The sequence below is a fragment of the Panicum virgatum genome, chromosome 9N, assembly GCF_016808335.1.
Source record: "Panicum virgatum strain AP13 chromosome 9N, P.virgatum_v5, whole genome shotgun sequence".
Lineage (NCBI taxonomy): Eukaryota > Viridiplantae > Streptophyta > Magnoliopsida > Poales > Poaceae > Panicum > Panicum virgatum.
Genome location: NC_053153.1, coordinates 67,975,463 through 67,999,741, shown reverse-complemented (window position 1 = coordinate 67,999,741; position 24,279 = coordinate 67,975,463). Strand labels below are relative to the sequence as shown.

The window sequence follows — 24,279 nt, the reverse complement described above, 5'->3', positions numbered from 1 at the left end:
GGAGCCGAAACATACCGACTCAACTACTGGAGTATTCGATGCATGAGCAGGTGAGAAAAGAATTCGACTCCCATTTAGGAGTCGATGCAAGAGCATAGAATATTATTTTGGCTGCAGGAGAGGCCTGTTCATGAGAGACGCCGATAGTAAATGAAATCAGTGCATCACTGTTTTCTCTTGTTATTTAATTCTGTGGTGGGACCCATTGGAGAGAGAATATCCTAGAGCAAGTTTTTTTTATCATTCAACAATACCACGTGTCACGGATGATTCGCTTTTTTTCATCCAACCACTGCTGATGCTCTCATAATCTCAGATAGCCATTGCCTGATTCAGATGATCTGTACACTGAAGTTGCTTGGTCTAGCTGCTTCACATTTGTATACGACAGCCCAACACTCATGCTTCTTTCTGTACACTCATCAAGATTTTTTTTAAAAAAAATCACACTAGTGACTAGTCCTACTACAAATATACAATCCTCACCCAGCATCAGATTTTCAGGAAGCTAGCGCATCGAAAGATAAATAAACATATGATGCGCTTCAGAATGTAACAGGCACTACTAGTAGATAGGCACACACTTCTGCGTTGCTTGCTCCATTTCCTGGCATCCTTGCCATGAGCTTTGCTTGGTCCAGACCAACTGTTTTGGCATGATGAAACCTTGACTCCATTTCATCTTTTGCTTCATGCCTCCATGCAAGAATAGGAGTAGAAATGCTTGGGTCAGCACAACACATGTGAAGCATGTATCGTCAGGAGCCAGATTTCTCAGAGGAACCAGCTACTCATCACTCCAGCTGTCCTCGTCCTCGTCATCAGCAACAGCCTGTTTCTTACAAGAATGAATCGCCATTTAGTCGTAGGTGATGCAGCTATGATCGAATGAAATTATAGAAAGATGTGGAACGTCTTAAAATAACCTGGCGAATCGCGTGGGCTCTCTCGATGATGGCCACCACTTGTAAGTTCGTTCTTGGACCACCCATCACACTTGGTCTCTTTGCAAGAACAGGCTTCAAGTTGAAAGACTGAAACAAGTAACATCGGTTTGAGGCACATTAAGCATGCTTTGATCGTATTCCCTTTAAAAAAACACTATAATGGTTATCATTTGACTTAGATGTAGCCTTCAACTCTTACCTTGTTCTTTATCTCCTCCAGAATTGTGTTCTTCTCATCTGAAAGCTTACTTGAAGGCTGAACCAAAGCTGGAGCCTTTCTTAGCTGAAAAGAATTTAAAGGAAAATATCTGATCAGGTGAATAAGTTAAAATGATTTAAAGCAAGTTATGAAGTAATCTTACCATGCTTCTGTCATGAGAAGTAACGGGAAGTAGAGGATATCTAGGTGGTTTTGGCACTGGATGAGTTGGTGATTTTGCCAGCTCCTCTTCTAATGCAGAAGAAAACTCCCTTGCCTTGTCATCAGAATCACCATGTTCACCTTTTTCCTGTGGTGCTGTCAAGTCAGGATTCAGCACATTATCCTGTTTAGGAGCACTATTTGATTTGTTTTCTCCTGAATCTGCAACTTTGTTGCCGCCTGTAGCCGAGAATTCCTTAACCTTATAATCAATAACCGTTTCATGCTTATCTTTTGTCTTTTGTGCTGACAAACCAGCAGTGTACAAGCCACTGCAATCATAAACTCCATTGCTTACTTGGTGGTTTCCTTCTTGTTCTGGTATAAATTTTATATTACCAAAACCTGACCATGCTTCTTCAGGAATTACTATAAGCTCATGTAACTGAGAAGTGTGCAGATTTTCACTTCTTACAGGAGCAACTTCTGCCACACATTCGCTTTCTGACGAGGAAAGCAGATTAGAAACCTCAACACCATACTCTTTATCTCCTTGGCAGTGATTTTCTTGAGAATCCCGATCAAGTAATTGATTTCTATCATGATCATCAGGAACCATTGCCTGCAAAATTTCATTCTGTGAACTGGAGCCTATACGCAGACTATTTTCCTGAAGAATTTCAGCAATTTCATTTATTTTATCCAGCGAAGAGTTCCCCTCGCTTTCTTGGTGTTTTACTGGAGGTTTTGGCCTTGGTGGTCGCCCAATCTTCGCAGATAAAGGTGATGACCCCAACTGAAGCTTGTTTGTTCGCCACTGCACCGGTGGAAGAGGTGGAAGCGGCGGTGTATCTTCAGAAGAACCATTTTCTTGTGCACTTCCATAAGTTGGTTGAGCAGGAAGGACATTCAATGACTGCTGCATTGCACCATTGAGCATCCAATCAAAGCTTGAAATGATTGGTGGAGCAATATTTCTGGCGTAAGGACCTGGTGGATCTCCAAAAGCTTCAGTTCTGCTGTTGCACGAATTAGGTGTTTCTTGATGCACAACTGGATGCAATTCATGATTTTCCTCGGTGTTTACCATTAGTTCTGGAGTTACAGCCACCATGGATGAGCTGCGCAGCGACCCTTGACCGTTTTGTACAATAATTTCGGAGCTGCTGATAACTGCGTCTTGTCCACAAGTAGATTCTGGATGTAAATAGTACTGCTTATCATCTGGCATGACACCTTCTCTGTCAATTTCTGACTTGGTTACTACCTTAGATACAACAGTATCCGTCAATGTTTCTGACAGTGTCATATGCTCCACTTCAGGGGTGTAGTTGTCGGTGACCTTACATGCCACCGTGTCATCTTCATCTGAAAGAGTTACTGGAGTTATCCGGCAAGGATCATCAGATTTCTTGGATGAAACCGGTGAGGAGTTCATACCATCTGAAATTGCTTGCTCTTCTATGTACTCAGCAGTTTCATCATCCAATACATATGCATCAGATTTATTGCTTTCTTCCCCTTCTTCCTCATTCATCAGCTCTGTGTAAGTGCCGGCTTCTTTCAAGTCGTCACCCGTATCAGAAGCATTTTCTGAAATGACATCATTATCAGTGTCCTCAGTCACTTCCTCAAACTTTTCATGAGCATGTTCCAAGATATGGGTGAGCACTCCAGTAGATGAATGCTCATCAGGTGCAGTACTTGCACATCCTTCTTCCTCTTGGGAACTGGGTGATGTAATGATGCCTGTCAAAGAGACAATGTTGGAGTCCTGAAATACATTTCCATCATCAGGGACTGAATCATGTGGACTGTCAGTAGGTGGAACATCATGCTCTGACTCATGGTTCAATTCTTCCTGCTGGCATCTTCTTGAGCCCACATCATCATGGGGTGAGTCTGAAGGAATTTTGTGCACAGCACTCTCCTTAATTTCAAGAGGAGAATCATACATTTCCAGGTACTTGACATCGCATCCCTCGCCATTTGCTTCGAAGTCATATAAGTCACTGTCTTGAGTGCCCTCATACTTCAGCTCAAGCAGTTGCTTCGCCATGGTCCGGAGGGAATCAGAGAAAGGGTCATGCTTCTTGGAGAGTTTCCTTGGCAGAATGCCAACTTTTGAAGCAATCAGCTCCATGCCACCGACATACTTGGACCTCTTGCTTGCTATTTTCTTGAACGAAATGGTTGCGATGCTGGAATTCTCCTTGGCTTCCTTGCTCTTCCTTATAATATCTTGTGTGCCATTTGATGCAGCATTGGTGACACTGCCATTGCAGCATGTTTCTTCAGTAGCTTGCTCTCTTACGCCAGATTCTGAAGCATGGAAATCTTCGGTGAGCAATTCCTCCAAAGAACTACTCCTCTCGTGATCCCAAGAAGCCGACTTTTCTCGCTCAAACAGTTCCTCCAACGAGCTAGTCCTCTCATGTTCACCAACAATTGGTTTGATCGGTGGTGTCGAGACAATAGCTTCTTCTTCATGCTGGTTACTTATATCTCTGTTTCCTGACGCAACATCTGACCAGTCTTTCTTCTCGAAGCTGCTAGACCTGGACAATCTAGCATTTTGAGCGTCGGAGCATGTCTTGTCTGAATCCATCCGAGCAAAGGCATGATCTCTGTGATCTGCATCTGTCTCTGCTTCAGAATCCATCGTGGTCAGTGCGTCCACGTAGATATCAACTTCGGAGTTGTATCCCTTGCTGCTTCCTGCTGACCGAGCATCTGAAGAACGTGATAGGGCTTCTTCAGAAATCGGTCTGTTCTTGCGAATAGTGGCATTGACTTTGTCCATGCTGATGGACGTGTCTACCATAATGTCTCTCTCTTCAGTGTTTGAGTGAGGCGAATCAATCTCGGAGATACGCGCTTCTGATTGGTCAAGTGTGGGGGGTTTCTCCTCTGATGAAGCCTTTTCATACAGATTCTGCATATGTAGGCTGAAGCTTTGGAATACAGATCCATTTCGTTGGCGGTACTTCAGTCGTCTGCGGTTCGTAGGAATTTCTTCCATAGCTTCGCCGGACAAACCAGCCTCCAGTCTACAGAGATATACGGAGTAACGTTTTTAGAAGAAAAGGAAAGTTAGCAGAGCATACTATTGATACACTTCAAAGAGTTTAGGAACAGTACTTGGAGTCAGTGTCGGCTGCATTTGGGGATTGGAAAATCTCACAATTCTGAAGGTTAGGCCTGATCTCCTGCAAGTGTGGAACAAAATAATTTGAATGTTCCTATCACTGAAGTTCAGTCGAACAGAGTCATTCTCCTTTGGTGGAGCTGATTGTATCCTAAATATTCAGTCTGTTGGTTTCCAGCTTACACCGGATCTATCAAAATTCCTCAAGAAGAGCTACAGTGCACACGTTTACTAGACTACATATGAACTGGTGATGACAGTTGACAGCACTTTGAAAGTGTTTATTACCATGGCTTTCAGAGGTCTTCTCTCACTTTGGATCCCTTCCTGCAGCAAGTTAGAACATGCCGAATCCGTCTTGAAGAATGACGGGTCAGTGTATCTCTTCAAGCACGCCCCCTCGCCACCGATATCATACCTGTGAGTCGAACAATACTGCAACCGTCATTTATAATCCAAGCCTTCAGTATCCATAACTCGCTAGTGATGTAGCTCATCGCACATACTTGTCAAGCATGAACAGTTTGGGAGGCCCGCGGCAGTGCTTGATGGACGTCATGATGAAGCGAGGCATGTCGCCTCTTGTCACAACCCCATGCTCCACCCTTGGATTGGAATGCCAATCAACCCCTGCAAAAGAGACCAAAGTACCAAAAGGCGGCTTTGTAAAATTGGTGAACAAAAAATATATCTTATTTTTTTTCTGAAAACTGTGAGTTAGTGAAGGATGAGCTGTGAAAGAGAAGCTTGTACTTGTATGGAAGTATGGAACCCACCCCTGTTAGAAGCTATGTATAGGTAGTCCCTCTGGCAGGATTCTGTCTCCAGCAGTGGCAGCTCTGCCTCCAGCTGCTGCACCCGGAGCATGAGGCCGTGCCCTCGCGCAGACGTGCTCATCACCTCATCATACAGACCATGGAACACCTGCGCAGCAAATCTGCAGGCATGCAATGGAATCATTTGTCACAGTATGAATTTGTGTCAAATACGATCTTTCAAAAAAAAATTGTGTCAAATACGGATTCCTCCATTCATGGTGGTCAAACTTTGGTCGCTTAGATGAGAACCTGTACTTTTCCTTGCTTCAATCTTCAGGTGCCAGAAACCATCAGAGCTTTCTTCCATAGAAGATTTTTTTTTTTAAAAAAAAAAGAACAGCGATGATGGCAAGGAAGCGCTTGATCACAATTATGAAATAAAGCGATAACAGAATTATGGTCCGTGTCGCTGAGCTAGGACCATCAACAGGCCAAATTACGTTAAAATCAAACGCCTGATACGTCAATCACCTACCGTCTTTTGTCAAAAAGGAAAAGAGATTCGAAAAACCTACCATTTTGCTCATAACAAAAGCATTAGGTGATCTACTACGAACAAAGCCCAAACAAATGCGATTGACCCAGGAATCATGACGCAACAATTCCTAATGCATGCCACCAAGAACGAACCCGTTACTCGCCCAGGGAAAAAGAAGACGGCTCGAACCGAATGCAAGTATGAAGCCAAACCAAATAACAAAGACGAGGCAAGGACAATCATGGAGAGCGGAGAGGGCGTGAGAGGGTGCGGCGCACGTACTCGGCGAGGTCGCCGAGCTGGCGGAGGACGCCGACGAGGCCGGCCATGGCGACGCCATCGAGGACGGCCTCCGGGTCGTGCTGGTCGGCCGTGCGGTAGAGGTCGCGGCCGCCGAGCGCGTACTCGCTCCCGACCGTGTGCCGCGACAGGGGCATTGCCCGCAATCCTTGAGGCGCCTCTGCTCCTCCTTGCTGTTCCTGCTGCCGCCGCCCGCTGCCGTGGCAGCTTTCTTTCTCCGGCCACCGATCCCGGCTGCGGCGCGGGCAGGAGTGCACGGCCTTGCAAAGATCCTGCCCTCACACTTTTGTCCTCGCCAATTCAAGTCTCGGCAGATCGGCGTGGTGGTGGTGGTGGTGGTGGTTGCCTCGCGGCGGCAGGAGTAGGACGGCCTTTTGTTTCTTCCTCCTCCCGCTCGCTGTCTCGTAGTACCTGCAGGGGCGTCAACATGAGAAGGGGGAGGGGAGGAGTTGTGGAGGTTAGTTTCGCGTCTCGAATTTTGTTTGTGCTCGGCTGGTCGCTTCGTCCCTCCTTGGCTGGGGGGGAGGACGAGTCGATCGGGTGGGACCGGGTGCCCCCCACCGAATGCAGGGGTCCACCAGACCTTCGGCGTAGTGCATGTGACCTCGATAACGAAGCCTGTGATCGCGTGCCCATTTACTGCCGCGCCCGCCCGTGCGTACGTGCGGCGGTTAAAATTAGTGAACCTGACTCGGACCGCAAGGTTAAAATTCTCATGAACCGCTGCGCTCGGGAATGATTCGAAGTGAAACGCGACAGGATCGAGCGTGCCGTGGCCATGGCAACACAGGTGTCATCATCGCCTCATCGTACTGGCAGGCCTGCAGCAGCGACACCATCGTCGCGCTCTTTTTTATATATCTCTCCCACCTTCTTCCATACCCCTCCCTTTCCAATGTCACGGGTGAGGATACGGCCAAGAAACTGCTTACGTTTACCCCCTCTTCTTTTTTTGCGAGGGAAATCGCTTACTTTCTGCTTGTCAGAATGTCAGTAGTAGACACACCTCAGTATTTTATGAAGAAACATCCCCATCCTCCTGAGGGGTCTAACCAGCGAGCAGTTATAACTACCGATCCGGGCCTTTCCATGCACATCTTCGCCATGACACGGTGCTGCGCGGCATTTACTCTCCCCTTTTTCTTTTCCCTTCAGAGGGTGCGGCATTTACTCGAAAACCCTACAACGTGTGACCTCGAAAAACTCTCTTACTGCCGTTTTACCTTTGATGACATGAAGAAGAGAGTATATATGACTCCAAATTACCCAACCGTACCCCTCTCTGGTCAAGAAGCGAATCCTCAAAGGCACTCTCCATAGTCCATAATCACATGATCTCCCCCGTCCGTTACACGACAATATCACTATTCATCACAAACCCACAAGCTACAAGATTTCCAGCTTGGTTTGCCACAGCGATACGGCGCTCAGGACCAGCGACAGGCAGACCCTCTACAAAAACTCAACCCAACCCCACCGGCCACCTATGCCAATTCCCGACCAGACAGGACTGTACAGTATAGCATAGCATAGCTTCGCGTGGACACGCACGCATGCGACTACGACCAAGAGACGTGCACCCACAAAAAGCAACGGACCAAGGGCTACGACTACGACCACACCAGCTACACTACACTACACAACACAAGGGCCGCCGCATCAGCCAACGAACGAGCACCACGCCGATGCATGGCTTCGCGTGGACACGCACGCATGCGCGCGCACGTACGTTCAAGGACTTCAAAGCTACTCATACGCACACCAAACAGGGGGGCTAATTGAGGACCCAAATAGTAGGGAGGAGAAGGCCGCACGCCTCCCATTAGAAAAGGGAGCCACGAAACCTACCATCCCACTACGGAAATACTTGTTCAACAATCATGCCCGCAACTACTTGGAGGCGACACCTCTGATTCGGGCAAATATACTATGGCACATACACCTCGCTCATCTTCTTGACCAGGGAGTATAGGGGCATCATTTTCTCTTTGCCGTCAAGGGAGGGGGACGCGCCCATGACACGTCAAGATTCTACTGCGACTGCTGGCGGCAGTCCGGCAGATGATGAAGCCGCCGCCTACACAGGCACAATACCAGACTTGACGAGCAGAAAGGCAGGGTGAGCATAAAGACTGAGGACCAAACCTGATTTAAAAGTGGAAAGAGTTAAAACTTCTAAATTAAGCGAGTTCTTTCCAAAAATACACGGTCGGAAAGCTGGTACTGCAGGTTGATTCCGACAGGCGGAGCGGAAAAAGATCTTACGAGTACAGGGGTTTCGGGCGCTTCTCATTTTTTGGCGTAGGATATAGCCATGGGGTTCTCTGGGGTGATCTTGAAGCCCTGGAGGGCCTGCATCGCGATATGGGACTGGCTGTCGTCCTCAAACTCCACGAAAGCGATGCCTGGCTTGGCTTCGATCATCCGCACTTCCCGGAAGCCAGGGTACTGTTGGAACAGGATCTGGAGCATCATGCTTGTGGTCTGATCCGGCAAGTTCTGGATGAAGAGGATGTTGTTGGGAGGAAGATGCTCTTGAGAGACCTTGCCCAGGCGAGAGGCTTGGTATCCCTGCATACAAGTTGTCAAAGCAGCTCGATCAAACAATTACTAGGCACAAGAAACTAGCACATTACCATCAACATCTCATTAGTTGAAATTCATGCAGGCGAGATGATAATCTAAACCTAGTAAGTACACTAGAGCGTGTTTCAATTGACACACATTCATACATTGTACTTGAAGATGACTTCATTCAGGAAGATTATTGGACCATGAGAAGGATATGATATCTCACTAACTAATCTCCCATCAAATCCACATCATGTAAGATGAAGGGTCACATTACCATGAGCTTGATAGTACTCATTCTTGTAGGCTAGATGGGAGAAAATATTGAATCAGAATACTGGTGAGCTGAGCTGATATACCAAACAGAATTAAATATGGAAACGCAAGAGTCTTCTTAGACTAGAGTCCCACTCTAAGAGTAGGTAACAAACACTTCGGTTTTAAGCGCAGACGATAGTTTTTCCCCCCAATGTCAATTGCTCAAATTCGTAGCCAATCACCTCTCATGGAAAATTTTGGGATGTAGACATATAATTCACAAAACTTACAGTGATGCCTTTGAGTCTTTCAAAGATACCATTGGTATTCGCATTGTCACTGCTAAAGCTAAATTGACCTTTGGATAGATCTGCTCCTCTCTGCTCCAATTTTTTTCCTGGGAATCCCATCTAACATCCCCTCTATCCTGATGTTTGATAACTTTATGTACAGTGGCCTAACATGTATGCCTACATATTTAAACTACAACCTAAGGGCAGTCCCAACCCATGGTGTCCATAGGTAGTGTCTATGTGCCATGTCAGCAACATATTTCCTTTGGAAACTTCATCCTCCAACCCATAGTTTCCTAAGGTGGGTCCCTAATTTCTTGGTGCGCGTGAAGCAAACTAGCAGCTCCTCATTTCTTCCCTCTTCTTCTTTCTAATCGGCAAAAAAAAAAACAAGAAGCACAACCATCCTCAATCCTCTCTCCATCGATCTCTCCCTTTCCTCTTTCCAAATCCGAACAGCAGCAACCAGCAGCACGTCTTCTTCCTTCTCCGTTGATCTGCTCCATTAAGCAATAGCAGAGCAATTCACAAAATCTAGCAGCTGCAGCACGCCAAACTCCGAAATCATGAATTGGATCTTCCTCACTTAGGACCAAGAGCAGCACGAATTGGAGTCGCGTGAATGCAGCCGAGTGGAAGCAATGAGCTCTGTGCGAGCAGCAAGGTCAGTGCAGGCCGGCAGCCAAGCAGCGACGAGCTCCATGCAGACCATGGCGGCCAAGCTGCAGATGCGCAGGTCGCGGCTGCAGCACGCAGGGTGGCGCTGCGGATGTGCAGCTGCGTCGCAAGCCCGCATCGGCTTCCGGCGCTCCCTTGTATGCTGCCCATTGTGGGAGACGAACTTGAGGGCACCGCGAGGTCGACGGTGAGCTGTGGCAACAAAGAGAGCAACAAGATCAACGGCGGCCGGCCGGCAGCAGGGCAGCTGCTGAACTACGGCGGGCTGAAAGGGCATGCTGGGGTGGACACGAGCTCCGGCCGGCAAGGGGCACAACAATGGTGAGGGTTGATTGCGCGAGCTTGGAGGAATCCGGTGGTGGGCCCGAAACGGGAGGTTTCCCAACACGCGCTGTGCATTGGATACGGAGCCGAAACCGTTTCCTGCATGCGACTCAGTTTCTTGTCGTTTTCCCTTCTCTCCTCATTAATTTTCTTGCCACATCAGATTTTTGCTTACGTGGCATACTAGTTAATGCTATGGACACCAGCTGAGGTCGAGGGTTGGGACTGCCCTAATCACACTCAATCAGTAGCAAGTATGTACTCATGAGAGTTTCCAGGTGGCAGGAGGTAGGACTGAAAATTTCTGGAAGTAAAAAAGTACTGCTAACCTATTAAGAAAAAGGATATTGTTCCACTTTGAGTTTCTCACGTTCGAGAGAAAAAAAACTTTGATTTTCTTTCAAAAAAAACATATAGCCAAGCCAGAAGGACAAAATAAACTACTGCAAGCAGAATGGAACAACAGCAGTAATAACTGATAAGTATCTTAGCTGTCAAGTACAACCTAATGCAAAGCAGCTAAATTGCTCGTTCAGAGCAGTTCGGCTTAAAAAGACTACAGAGTGCCTGAGTTATGTATTGTCAAAGAACCTTTCTGGATTCTAGAAGGTGAGCACTTTTAGACAAGTATGCAACAGTAAACAATTCTCAATGTCAAAACCAAATAAAGTTGACATATGACCATTACAGTGACCAGTTTAATGACTAAGAAATGCTTGAACATAGTCAGATGCTGTTAAGCTTTAGAGTTGCACATAGCCACTAAAAGGGTACCATATAGTCTAGTAAACCCATTCAGGTATGTTGGAAAGCCATTATTATCACTAACAGAATAATGGTAGCCCTAGTCCAATCACTAGCAGACATTTAAAAAAGTAATGAGCAATAGAAGACTTATGACAAATTTGTATGCAGCCTACTTAGTTCTTATTCGGTAACAATTCACATAAAGAAGCCATGATGACCTTCTTGTGTTAGCTTGCACAAAATAGATGAAAAAAAGCACAAAATCTAAACTTTGTATTCAAAAGCACCACCAAGATGCATGAGGTAAGGATAGGCTGGTGGTCTGGTAGGATAGGCAAAATTCTGTATTGCAGTCACACAACTGTTGTACAAGCACCAAGACAAGCCTGATTAAATAATGAAGTAGCAGACAAAGGAAATAGAGCTTTTAAAGCAGGAGCAAGCTTACAGTTCCATTGCTTTGAGTAGAAGCATTGGGACCAGATTCTTGTGCCTCTTCTGCTTGTCGTTTTTTCTCAGCAGCTAAAAAGGAAACAAGAAACAAGTACGGAAAAATAGTGAGTGCGCATTTTCCAAAACTCCAAAATGCAAAAAATAGAAGACAATAAAATTTAGTTCTGAAACCGTAAATTAAAAGTAGAGCCATGCCAGACGGATGAGACAAGTTCAATATCTGAAGGATAACGACAGAAATAGGATGCAATAGCTTCCTTTTGTCCAAATAGTAGCTAGTTGCCCAACCACGTTCCTAATTTCCTATGCAATAAAAACAGAGTCCAATATACAAAACAAAAGGGGTCATCCTTGTGTATTAACTATTAAGGTCCCTATTCCCTAAAATTGCTATGGTATTAAAGGCCTTTTGGCATAAACTCATTTGATTTACATAGTTGCAATGATAAGATGGGACCTAAGTTAATTACTTTTACAAGTTAGGGACTAAAAATGGAGGGGTGTAAATTTAGACAATGAGATAGATAAACATAACTTCAAGGACATACGGTGTAGTTTACTATCTCACAAACAAACAAACAAAAAGGGTCAATTTTATGTTTAGATCATTGATAAAATTGACGCATTCATGAACATTGTATATTCTCCTGACTTCTCGAAACAATACACAGCATATTAGCAGCTGGCAATCACATACAAGGGAACTATATCCATAAGAGATGTCGAAAACCTTAAACCCCAAAGGTCATTATGTGTTTAAATGTACATGCCCTAACGTTGAAGACAAACATAGTGCCAGCTTAAACTAGTGAAGAATTCATTTCTGTACTAAGCTAATGTATGCACTAGGATTGTTGATCACTTAGAAGACCAGACTTGTTGCATAAACCATATCAAGGAAACGATGGCTGAAGCATGCAATTAGAATTACCTTTCTCCTCCTGCTTCTTTCTTTTCTCCTTAGGAGCATAAGTACCATCTTCTTTTGCAATACAGTCAGATTTTGTTTTTGCATATTGGACTTGCTGCATTGCAGAAAAATTTAGAAGTTAGTTCTGAAACAACACATTTCACAGCACACCACTATTAAGCCTCCATGCCTGATTTCTTCTTAAAATTGTGCATCTACCGGGTAAGAAGAGTGAGAGAGAGAGAGAGAGAGAGAGAGAGAGAGAGATCCATTTCACCTAAAAAGTAAATAAGCAAGATACTGTTCAAGTAGTGGTAGACCAGGGTTTGTTGTTTAACATTTAGATAAGATATTGCATGAACTGAGTGTATTTCCTGTAGAATTAAAACAAAGATGTGTGCTGGTCCAATAATATGAAGAAAGCATGCTATCCACATCACTCCATGACACCAAAAATTCACTAAAGCATGTTATCCACATCACTTCATGACACCAAAAAATCACTAAGAGTATTGAGTTGAGATATGTAAGCCTTTTCCGCTTCAATAATGAGCAGTTACGATGTGCCACGTGTTTCAGCAACATATGGCTGCTGGGACCACATGTTGATGAGACGAAGGCTGTGCAATAATTCCCCGAGCAAATTGCAAAATGTTAAACTTGTTCGGGCCTATAACCTGTACTAATTGTTTGGCTCAATACTCAAAGTACGATATTGCTATACTCTACATACAAACCAAATGACAGGATAAGAGAACAACACATCTACTGTACATCTCATGACATGAACAGCGTGACAAGATAAGAGGAGTGGAAAAGGTCAACTAAGATGAACACGCAATACCATTTTTTTGCCGTAGAAATCAAAGTCTTGCAATCCCCGGAAAGCATTGGTAGCAGCTGTAATTTCGCTAAACACCACCCATGCTTGCCCCCTCAGTTTTTGAGTTTTCAAGGCCACCACATCCAGTATCCTTCCATACTGTGAGCACAGGGCATAAAGTGACCTCTTCAACTCTGCAGCGAAGATAATCATACATTGGAGTACGAAACAGCCAAAATGATGCACAAACATAAATAAATTAAACAAAATAAAACCAAGGTCATGTGAATTATAACTGCGTAGGATCAAACGGCCAAAACAAAACATGACATTAAGATAAGGCATTCCTGAACACATTTAGGAGGTTTTGGACTCTTTGCAACGATATTACTCAGCCACAAATACGACTCCCAGTACAATCAACACTAAACCCCGACCTTTGAGCAGGGTCACTATGCCATGATGATGATGTGATGCCAAAGGTGGTAATCTTATCAAAATTTCTCGGGAGCCTGTGAATAAATCGCACTAGAATACGCCACTAAAGTTTTGTGAGGCGCACAGCATGGGGGTATTATTCCCTGATAGTTACAAGTGAGTAAGTGACTTAGCCAGGTTCCAGTGAGCTACAGTTAAAGCACGAAATGAGTTCAAAACCTAGCGAATTTCCTACTCTGCTACAGCCCAAATTCCAAAACATTCAGCGCTCATCTACCTAGAGAACACGCGAGAGCGCCAACCGAGTCTACAGCGACGCGGCGACGAGCAAATACCCAGATCGGGAACTTAGGGTTTTATGAGGAATTCGGCGCCTGGAGGCCGGGGAGGGCGGTACCTTCTTTCTTGACCTTCTCGTTGAGGTTGTTGACGTAAATGGTCTGGTTCGGGGGGATGTCACCGGACAGCATCTCCTCCTCCTCCGCGGCTGCCGCCGCCGCGCCGCCGAAGACGGAGACGAAGGCAGGGAGAGGGCAGAGACGAGCGCGGGTGGTTTCGGCGGGCCTGGAAGTTCTGGACGAGGGGGACGGGGCGAGAGCGTGTTTTGTTTCCTGGATCTTCTTCTGAGTTCTCTCCCCCCCGCTCCCGGGGGCCGGCTCGAAAGTCCGAGTACGGCGAATAGATGGGCCGTTGCGATATGTTTGGGCTCTGGGCTTCAGACAACCTGCGGCGGTATAATACTTCACCATAAAGCGGGCTTTTGAAGCCCGATTGCAGTTTGGGTTGCTGAAAGCCTGAAACAGTGCATCATCGTTCATCGATGACGACTCCCCCTCAAAAAAAAAAAATCATTGATGACGGCTTGTCTTGCGAAACTCTCTGCGTTTGAAAGTTGATTCAGTCCCTTGCTGTATGAAGCTTTGACTTTATTTCAGCTACTTTCGTCCCCACAGCCTCAATTTTCTTAGACTTTGCGTCCTGCCGGCCTCATGCTCTTTATTTCCTCCATTTTCGCTAAGTCAAGTATCTGAAGAAAATCCCGGCAGGTGTAAAACCGAGGAAAACTTGTCCTCCTACAGTCCTCCTCTGAAGTTGAAGCGCCCCATCTTGTCTTGTTTCCATGAAACAAGTCCGCCGTAAGCTCACAGAACGACCAGCACGAATGCACGATTCCAACCTTCTGCTGCATCAAAAGGCTACTACTCATTAGCGGAGAGGCTGTGTGTAGGGTGCCTAGCTGACCAGGCGTTTGCCACCCAAACAGAGCATCTACCCGTCCAAGTGGAGTTGAAGTGCTCCCGGATCCACCCATGCAGCCTGGTTCCCTGGAACGGTTTGTATTTGGTTGCCTATCCAAGACGGAATCGCGCCACGTAAGCCCTCCGAGATCCCTGAACAACGGGGGTCAGACAGTGAGACAGAGAGCAGGGTGTCTCTCTTATCTTCATTCTCTTGGATGGTTGCATCGCGATCGCGTGGTTTGGAGATTGGTGCCCAAGTTGCTCTGCTTGCTTGATTCCCTAATAAAAAAAATGAAGGGCTGCTCCGCTTAATCTTCTCGGCTATAGCTGTCGGGCCCGTTAAGCTGGACTGCTGGAGCCCAAAGATCGCCCTGACAGCGCCACTTCCGCTTACCGTAAAAGGACAGCGGCTCGGTTCTGCATGCAGCTGCGCAAGTTGGTTGTAAATTGTAATTTGGGACCCTGAGGGGGAGTTTAGTTCAAAAACAAAAATTTTTGGGTGTCACATCAGTGTTTGACCAGATGTCGGAAGGGCTTTTCGAACACTAATTAGAAAACTAATTTCAGAACTCACTTGGAAACCGTAAGACGAATCTTTTAAGGCCTTTGACCGCATCATTAGCACATGTGGGTTACTGTAGCACTTATGGCTAATCATGCCCTAATTAGACTCAAAAGATTTGTCTCGTCGTGTACATCCAAACTGTGTAATTAGTTTTATTATTTAATTATATTTAGTGCTTCATATATGTGTTCAAAGGGGAGATGAAAATTTTTGGGTGAAAATTTTTGGGAACTAAACGGGGCCTGAATACTGGATACGGCGGTGGTGGCAGTGGCAGTGGTTTTGAGCGCTAGCTGTCATCCGGTTTTGGCATTGCGCCTAGTGACCAACGATGCTGCTGTTGCTTAGGGGAAACGAAGAGGCCAGTTTCTACTGGGTCTCAATAAAAAAATATCCAGTTTGTACTGCGTCAAGAGTGTACTCCTAGGCCCGTCGTGAGCTCAGATGAGACTCGAGAGGCTGTATGGTGCGGCTGCCTGTGTGACCAGGCGTTTGCCAACGGATTGATGGGGTCGCTACCAGAAATCGGCCAGTTGAGTGAATTGACCCGAACAGAACGGCAGCCAAATTTGAAGGGAACTGCCGCTGCGCTGTTGCGATTTGCCGCCGCATCACTCCGCCCTGGATCGCTTGAAAGCTGGCTTGTTTTATTTCTATATTTTATTTTTCTCCTCCGCTCTGCTCGGAATCGCAGCGCCAAACTAAACAACACTTGCTGCCTGCCCACTCGGCTTGGAATAATACAGCGCCCCAGCAGGGCATCAATGCAGCAGCCTCCCCAGTTGCACTGCCGGCCGGCTAATCTAGTGATCTGCGCACCCGCCCCTTTCCTTTTGGCATCCCAGCAACCAGCATTGTCTAGCGCCCAAGTTGCTGCTCTCCGTCCGTGCCCAATCTCGCTAGCTTTTGCTGCCGGGGCCGTTGGTTCTCTGGCCCGATCTCGCAAAGACCTCCTGACGCTGAGATCACCTCCGGGACAGCGCCACTTCCGCTTCCAGGAAAACGGCAGCGCAAGTGTCCGAGCCGCGCAAGTGGGTCTAGTGGGGTTGCTATGTTTAAGCCAGGATAAGGAGGGGCGGCGGCCGGCGGCACAGCGCTGCCCTCCGAGCGTCTGATTAGCTCGAGGGGACGTTGATTAGAACCCAGTTGCGTGGCTAGTTGCGCACTTGCGCTCTCTAGCCTTTTGGCGTAGCACGGGCGGGCCTTTTAGCAGGGTGCATCATGAGGACCGGGATTGCGCTGGCCCTGGAGTTGGTAGGAAATTGGATCATATTTAGTTCCCAAAAAAATTTCTATGGTACTCGCCACATCGAGTTTTCAAATACATGTATAGAGCATTAAAAATTGAAAGAAATAACTAATTACACAGTTTAACTGTTTCATACGAGATAAATCTTTTAAATTTAATTAGTTCATGATTGAATATTAATTGTCAAATAATAATAAAACTTGCTACAATATTAAAATCTAAACTTTTTCGCGAACTAAACCCAACCTCGGTAGGAAATGATAACGCGCTTCGTCCTCGCTCGAATTCTGACTGCAATTCGCTGCGTTCCAGAATAAAACTAAAACACGTCAGCCTGGCGGAACGCGCGCGGCGAGTCAAACCGACGAGGGCGTTGCCAAGCTGCCATCAGAGGAGCTCGAAACGGGACACATTAATGGTGGATGATCGCATAGCACAGGACGGGCCTGATAGAGTGATAGAGTGACGGCGCATGGGCAGTGGTTTGTTGTTGGGCGAGTCTAATGACCCTGCTTCTTTACTCCACCTTCTAGAAGGCTCGGAAGCCTTTTAGGGTTCTGACCTTTGACCGGCCCAGTCAACGCAGCAGTCGTCGTCGAGCGAGGCAGGTCAAGGTCATAAACTTACAGCCCAAGCCATGCGTGTAAAGGGCCGAAAGGCAAGCAGCCTGCTACGAGACTTCCAAACCGAGCGTCTGGATGGATGCATGCCCGGAATTGGATTCATCCACACGACCACACCTATATGCTCGATAATTCAAACTTCGCCGTGCGGGTGTGCTAGTAAAAAAGGAAGATTTTATTTTGACTCGATCGAACCGAATCGGTGAATGAATATGTACGTGTTCAGCTTAATATTATGCATGAAAGAATGATGTTGATTGTTAAACCTCATTAGTCTCATGCCCTCTTTAATTACTTCCGCGGCTGGGCGCCGGCTAGTTGATCCATGCACGCTATTAGCCTTCCTGGTGGCGACTTCCTCTAGAATTTTTTCTAATAAAAATGTATGAATATTAGTTTTTAATAATCGCTGTGTTCGCTTGGCTTGTTAGCCAACCAGCCAGCAGCATTGTTCTCTCATACTAAATCAACACCGGCCACCAGCTACCACCAGCCATCAGCTACAGCCAAGCGAACACAACGAATATATGCACAAAAGGTTTCATGAGAATGTCTTTGAATGTATACCTTGGGTCCAAGTTCTTGAAGAAAAAATTGTTCAAAAAAGTCTTTGAAGAAAAACTCAAGTAGTAAGAGTGCGGAACTTGTTGAAAATAAACTTTTATACTCTTAGACGCATAATCCGTCCCCCTATGAACGAATATAAATAAGTACATCATAGAATCAGGGGGAGTTCAAAATTAATTATTGAACCAATTCATATTATTCCAACAAATATGTTTCGCTGAGGTATAAGTTGAAATAGCTAGTTTGCTGCTCTTTAATATTGCAGTGTGCCTCGCATTGCCTATCCAAACACATTAGCTGTTTTTCACGGTCCTTGTAGTTGTAGGTAAGTTGTAATTATTCAGGTATATAGGTATACTCCTAGTTAGCAGTATCATTTGATATAGTGCGTCTCAAATCTTTCCTGCCCCCTGTTGTTTTATCATGTCACAACAGCGCCAGCCTGGAAATTAATTTTGTCAACTTTATGTGTTTCAGAGCAACTCCAGCGGAGAGACTAAATTTGAGCCCCTATATTGCTTTTAGGAGCCAGCCTATAAAAATTTAGGGGCTTCAAACTCCAGCAGGGTGACTAAATTTAGAGGGCCTCCAGTTCTAGAGACTCTGGACCAAAATTTAGTGGCCTCCCCAAAATGGGGGTTCGTATAGGGGCCCGGTTGGAGATGTTTTTTTTATTGAGAGACTAAAACAAGAGATAGAGTCTCATTTAAGGGCCCGGCTGGAGTTGCTCTCAGCTAACCATTCAGTACGTGATGATGCGTTAGATCGGATTGCAATATAGTGTGAAATCAAATCTGACCGTACAGTATTATAGTACCGACTTGGGATACAGATCCACCGAAGATCTACTTGTTAATTAGGCCGTGACTCGCACGGGTGATCATACGATCCTACTACAAGTTTTTAGATGATCAATCTTCGATCTGTTCCCCAGCTACTTCGATTCTCCCCCAGACATCTCTGCTTCGGGCTCTGTTTGTAGATGATAAGTACTGGCAGAAAGTGTCGCCAATATAATCATATCGAAATGCAAAAAAAAAGGTTGCAACAGTATATATTATTGCCGGTGTACAATTGTACTACAAGTTCCTCAAAAAAGAAAATTGCACTTTACACGTCTTTGCCGCGGTGACGCCAATCATCCCGACTGGACCAGCTAGCAGATGACGATCAGATGTCGATTGCCGCTGCCAGCCAGCTCTCCTCCTCGGCGGCCGGCCTAACAATGCCGGATCCCCCGTAGCCATGCGTGCATGGCTTGGCGTAGCTCGGTTGCATCCGGACACATGGCTAGCCTAGCCCTAGCCCTAGCTCCCGATCGGAACTGACGGCGAGCTGCATTAGTTTACAAGCACCACGCAGCGCGCCGTGCAGCTAACCTCCGTGCATTTGGGCCTCTCCGTTTCTCCCAAGACACTACTCTTTTGGCTCCGATGCCTGATTAGTTAAGCTAATACCGGACTCGATCGTTTGGGGGGGGGGCAATAATGCAGTACATATATATTCACGGTTTTTTCTTTAATGTGCGCGAGTGTTGCATGCTTTGTTTTTTGACAGGAGTACGTGGTATAGAGAGGCTCATCATCGAACCCAATCACTATTTTATCTTCAGATGAGATACTGCTTAGCTGTCTTATACCCAGAAGAAGTGTCGCTTTATCTCTCAGTAATTAGGTAAAATCCCCAAACTAACCTCACTTCCCCTGTCGGGAACGTGATGACGCGCGCACCATGTCACTACTTTTTCTCTGCTGATGGGTACCCCAAATCCCCAACCAGGCAAAAATAAACACTGCAGGGGTACAAAGCACAGCTGTGTGTGTACAAAGCACGACCCGGAAGCCGTTATCAGGTCGCCCATTCAAAGGGGTTTAGGTGAGGCCAAGATTTGGTCAGTTGTTTAGGTGTGGACCCAAAAGGGCAGAACAAATCAGTTCCGACTTTTTTTTCCCCCGGCTCCGCGCCTTCTGCCAGCTCCGGAGATGAGAGGGGGCTTCGTGGCTGCTGCTGCGGGCGAGAGCATCATTTTCCCTTTTGACTTTTTTTTAGCAGCTGCGATCGTTTGCTATGGTCTTGGTTCGACGGCTAGTCCGTTCCCGTGTGTATGATGGGACTGTTTGGTTTTTGGGGTTGGAATTAAGCACTACTGTCAGGGGTGTCCTGTACAAAAAGCGTTTGTGGCCAAACTTGAATGCGTAATCTGCAGTGACGAGCAAGGAAGCCCATGAACGAATATGAAATCAATTGGTACGTGGTGCTAAGTCCAAGTCGAATCACTTGCCTAGTTGTCTTGGCAAGCTAGAACTCCCCACGAAGCACCTTTACGTAGCAAGGCACGTACCCCCTTATAAATTTGACTTCCATGCATCGAGGACCATTATTCCGAACCCCAGTGTTAGTATATTCAGAAGAGATCAAAGACGAAACAGCTTGGAATTGGATCGACTGGACCTCTGGACTCTAGGAAGAGTTCGCACACAATCAGCATCGTTGAACTAACACCCTCCTGTCGGCACCTACCCAACTGCAGTCTGCAGTAACGTCGAGACCTCCTCGTATGCAGAGGGACCTCGCTTAGCAGGGAGTTGACCAAGCCCCTTTCTCTCGCTCCATTTGTCCGGTTCAAAAAGGCAAGTGCTGCTGACCGTCCACCGCTCCTTTTCTTTTCTTTTTTTCTTGTCAGCAGCTGTTGCTGGTCAACTCGTCTGCCTGCCTCAACCCTGCTGGGTTCAAGTTCAATCCGAGCTGGTCACGCGTGAGGTAAGCGAGGACTCCACGCCAGAACAGAACAGAACACTTCCGCCGATGATCGAGTTCCAGTCCGAGCACGCATGCAGATCCACCTGTCCTGGCTGGAGGCCAGCCAGCACGGCGCCGACCTGGCTGCCGCCGCACGCGCGGCGCGGTCAAGCAAGCAGCAGCGCCGCGCCCGACCATGTGACGCGCAGCCGCCAGCATCACACCCGCGGCCAGCTGGGCCGCTCGCGACGTCACGGAACCGAACTCCCCAGCTCGGCGCTTCCGGTCCGGCCGTCCCCATCTCGCGGTCCGCGGATCCGCTTGCGGAGCGGGCTGGCTCACGGCAACGGACGCCGCCGCTCCGTCTGCCCGGTCAGTCCACGAATGCGCATCGCGCGGGAGAGGAGAGGGGGAGACGGGATGGGGCCCGAGCCCGCTCGCAGCCCGGCGCTATAAGTAGGAAAGCCCCCCGTCCGGCGAAGCACTCCCCAGGCCACAGCAGAGCAGAGGGAGCGCGCCCCGCACACGCTTCCTGTGCCCCTCGCGTGAGCCGTGAGCTGCGGCGAGAGAGAGAGAGAGAGAGAGAGAGAGAGAGAGAGAGAGAGAGAGAGAGAGAGAGAGAGAGAGAGAGAGAGAGAGAGGAGAGAGAGAGAGAGAGGAGAGAGAGAGAGAGAGAGAGAGGCATGCACGCTAGCCTGGCCTCGTACGCGGCGGCGGCCATGCCGAATCTGGCCCTCCGCCCCGAGATGGCGCACGCGCACCAGCCCGCCATGTCGCCCTCGCACCACGCCTGGGACGGCAATGGCGCCGCCGTCGCGCCCACCCCCATGCCCAAGAGGTACTGCTCTGCTCTGTCCTCCCCTCGGTGTCTCGTCCTGTTTGGCTAGTAGTAGCAGCCGCGTCCTTTTTCCTCCCCCTCCCGCACAGGTTTTTGTTGGAGTTCTTCTTGTGGCTAATGCCGGTGGCCTGTTTTTGTCGCGCAGGCTGGAGGGTAAGGTGGCCATTGTGACCGGCGGCGCGCGGGGGATCGGCGAGGCCATCGTGCGGCTGTTCGTCAAGCACGGGGCCCGGGTGGTGATCGCGGACATCGACGGCGCGGCGGGCGAGGCGCTGGCGTCGGCGCTGGGCCCGCAGGCCAGCTTCGTGCGCTGCGACGTGTCCGTGGAGGAGGACGTCCAGCGCGCCGTGGACTGGGCGCTGTCGCGCCACGGCGGCCGCCTCGACGTCTACTGCAACAACGCCGGGGTGCTGGGCCGCCAGACGCGCGCCGCCAAGAGCATCCTATCCTTCGACGCGGGCGAGTTCGACCGCGTGCTCCGCGTCAACGCGCTGGGCGCTGCGCTCGGGATGAAGCACGCGGCGCTCGCCATGGCGCCCCGCCGCGCGGGGAGCATCGTCTCCGTCGCCAGCGTCGCCGGCGTGCTCGGCGGCCTGGGGCCCCACGCCTACACCGCCTCCAAGCACGCCATCGTCGGCCTCACCAAGAACGCCGCCTGCGAGCTCGGCGCGCACGGCATCCGCGTCAACTGCGTCTCCCCCTTCGGCGTCGCCACGCCCATGCTCATCAACGCCTGGCGCCAGGGCCACGGCGACGACGACCTCGACCTCGACATCACCGTTCCCAGCGACGAGGAGGTGGAAAAGATGGAGGAGGTGGTCAGGGGACTCGCCACGCTCAAGGGCACCACGCTGAGACCCAGGGACATCGCCGAGGCGGTCCTCTTCCTGGCCAGCGACGAGTCCAGATACATCTCCGGCCACAACCTCGTCGTGGACGGCGGCGTCACCACCTCGAGAAACCTCATCGGATTGTGAACGCGATTTCATCCCATTGCAGAGCTAATTAGTTCTTAGAGAGAGAAAAAAAGATTGTTAATTTAGGAGCCGGTGCAGCTGTACTCGAAGTGATTTCGTTTGGTTGATTGATTCATCAACAAATGTCGAGCTTGAACATTTGAGCATTGCATTTGCATTTTTGGTGGTCATTGAATTGGTTTCCCCCTGGTGGTCCTGCCATGTGAATGAGGAACCAGTTGGATGATTGAATAGTCAGTCGCTGTCTGTAGTGGTACCAAACCAGTAGAAATATTCATGAGCAGTAGCTGACAGTGTACGTGGAAAAAGACCAACAATACAAAAATTGAAGAACAACACTACAATACAACAGCATAAGTACGATTGGACTGTACTCCGTACTCATATAAAAGTTTGAGCCCTGGGACTCTGGATTGGAGCTCATGTTTATGGTCCACTTGAGATTGTTTGCGCTGAATTGTTGGGCTAGCTGTTCAGTAGGCGTGAAACACTAGCACACTAGTTGTCTGCTCGCAAATCGCAATCCGCCAATCCGCGAGCGAGTATATAGTAGTAGGTTCATAATGTAGATAGACGAAAGAACAACGGACCAAAGAGACCTACAAAATGCGTATGAGTAAGTACATGACGAAGATGAACAGGAAAATCTTGTGCTAGAACAGATTCCGGTCGCAGTTGCAGAACTGAAAAAGGCAAGAAGAAAGAAACCCTTTTTGTAGCTTAAAGAAAAGAAAGACTTTTGGACAAAACGAACGGCGGGCTTCTCTAGATCCGCGACCGTGTAGGGACCTCGACTCGATACGCAACGCGCGATCCGGTCACTGCATCTGTCATTAATTAGATGATCCGGGAAGCGAACTGCTCCCACTAATGTTTCAGATATGCCGTATGCGCAATCGCAAAGGCAAGTCCTCTCTGCGCGGCACAGTTTGCCTACACGGCTGCGACCGACGCTGCAGCCACCTATCTGTTAACCTGTAGGCTGTAGCTGCAGAAACCCGGCACGGCCCAGTCAACCAAGAAGAAAATTGTTGCTGAAAATTGCAGCTTCAGCAACAATTTTCTCCTTTCCACAGATCAAAATTCTAAAGGAATAACGAGGGAGCAAATACACGAGACGGGTTCGAAGAAGCATTTGGAATTGGCCGCCGTAGCACTGTAGCAGTATGCATGGCTCCTGAGTCCTGCCTTTGCCTCTCTGGTCACACAAGCACACACCAGCCGTGCCGCGCGCTGGTTTCGTTGCGCGCTGCCGCGTCCTGCGGCAACAGGGCTCCGAGCATGGCGGCCGCATGTGCTCGGCATGCCGTGGCCATCCCGTTCGCTCCCGCCTTGCTGCTAGACAACGGAGCAGTAGTAAGTAGGAGTAAAGATGGATTCGGATCGGATATGGATGAAATCGGATTCAAATGTCATTTTTTACTATATTTTAATTTGGATACGGAGAATGCCATGGGAGGAGATGGCTTTTTTTTTTCTTTTCACAAACAGCGAGACAGACAAGGCGGCACTGCTGGAACTATGACACATCTTGCTCAGGCTGCCCTGTTTAGACTAGTCACAGACAAGACAAGCTGTGAAGCCCGTCAGGGTTTGAATAAGGGAAAAGTCGTATTTACTATCTCGGTAAACTCTCATTTTAAACCTTCAACAATAAAACTCGATAATAGTGGATATCCAACTATCGAAACAGGCAAATTTAACCTTTTAGTGGTTTCGAACATAGTTTTGTATCTTTTAAAAATAAAAAATCTAATTAGATCTAAAAATCAAACTAATTCATTTCAAATTAGAAAAATATAAATTAGTACCAGAATCTAAAAATGTAAGATGTTTATTATTGCTCTATTTGAATCTTAATTATTCAAAAATAACATGTATAACTACAAGCAACCAAATATTATGAACATAAAAATTAGATATAAATAACTGA

General features: G+C 47.7%; 3 protein-coding genes across 6 annotated transcripts; 1 reads left to right on the top strand and 2 right to left on the bottom strand.

Moving 5' to 3' along the window:
* Nucleotides 1–302: 302 nt before the first annotated feature.
* LOC120690304 (protein SCAR2-like) lies at nt 303–6,536 on the bottom strand. The gene is made up of 9 exons (XM_039972902.1): nt 6,035–6,536; nt 5,233–5,393; nt 4,963–5,086; nt 4,745–4,874; nt 4,450–4,517; nt 1,310–4,358; nt 1,147–1,230; nt 927–1,034; nt 303–832 (listed from the first exon to the last, which is right to left on the bottom strand). Exons 1-9 carry the CDS (start codon nt 6,187–6,189, stop codon nt 788–790), a joined length of 3,924 nt encoding a protein of 1,307 aa, XP_039828836.1. The 5' UTR covers nt 6,190–6,536; the 3' UTR covers nt 303–787.
* A 1,246-nt stretch (nt 6,537–7,782) lies between these two features.
* LOC120691102 (U2 small nuclear ribonucleoprotein B''-like) lies at nt 7,783–14,164 on the bottom strand. Of its 4 annotated transcripts, none has more exons than XM_039974065.1 (6): nt 13,945–14,164; nt 13,131–13,303; nt 12,308–12,401; nt 11,372–11,445; nt 8,318–8,623; nt 7,783–8,197 (listed from the first exon to the last, which is right to left on the bottom strand). In XM_039974065.1, the coding sequence occupies exons 1-5, from the start codon at nt 14,015–14,017 to the stop codon at nt 8,342–8,344; spliced, it is 696 nt and encodes a 231-aa protein (XP_039829999.1). In that variant the 5' UTR covers nt 14,018–14,164; the 3' UTR covers nt 7,783–8,197; nt 8,318–8,341. The 4 variants fall into 4 exon arrangements, with proteins under 4 accessions (XP_039829999.1, XP_039830000.1, XP_039830001.1 ...); XM_039974066.1 differs by having other exon boundaries at nt 7,783–8,150; XM_039974067.1 differs by having other exon boundaries at nt 7,783–8,129.
* Nucleotides 14,165–20,929: 6,765 nt separating this feature from the next.
* Nucleotides 20,930–22,707, top strand: LOC120693459 (sex determination protein tasselseed-2). Its single transcript, XM_039976903.1, has 3 exons — nt 20,930–21,095; nt 21,198–21,369; nt 21,515–22,707. The coding sequence occupies exons 2-3, from the start codon at nt 21,215–21,217 to the stop codon at nt 22,344–22,346; spliced, it is 987 nt and encodes a 328-aa protein (XP_039832837.1). The 5' UTR covers nt 20,930–21,095; nt 21,198–21,214; the 3' UTR covers nt 22,347–22,707.
* The last annotated feature ends 1,572 nt before the right edge of the window (nt 22,708–24,279 follow it).

Coding starts and splice junctions, on each gene's coding strand:
- LOC120690304 (XM_039972902.1), bottom strand. CDS start 6,189: ATGCCCCTGTCGCGGCACACGGTCGGGAGCGAGTACGCGCTCGGCGGC. Junction 4,875..4,962: donor AAACTGTTCATGCTTGACAA/GTATGTGCGATG, acceptor TTCGACTCACAG/GTATGATATCGGTGGCGAGG. Junction 4,518..4,744: donor GAAGACCTCTGAAAGCCATG/GTAATAAACACT, acceptor CCACACTTGCAG/GAGATCAGGCCTAACCTTCA.
- LOC120691102 (XM_039974065.1), bottom strand. CDS start 14,017: ATGCTGTCCGGTGACATCCCCCCGAACCAGACCATTTACGTCAACAAC. Junction 13,304..13,944: donor CGAGAAGGTCAAGAAAGAAG/GTACCGCCCTCC, acceptor TCTTCGCTGCAG/AGTTGAAGAGGTCACTTTAT. Junction 11,446..12,307: donor AAAGAAGCAGGAGGAGAAAG/GTAATTCTAATT, acceptor TTTCCTTTTTAG/CTGCTGAGAAAAAACGACAA.
- LOC120693459 (XM_039976903.1), top strand. CDS start 21,215: ATGCACGCTAGCCTGGCCTCGTACGCGGCGGCGGCCATGCCGAATCTG. Junction 21,370..21,514: donor CCCACCCCCATGCCCAAGAG/GTACTGCTCTGC, acceptor TTTGTCGCGCAG/GCTGGAGGGTAAGGTGGCCA.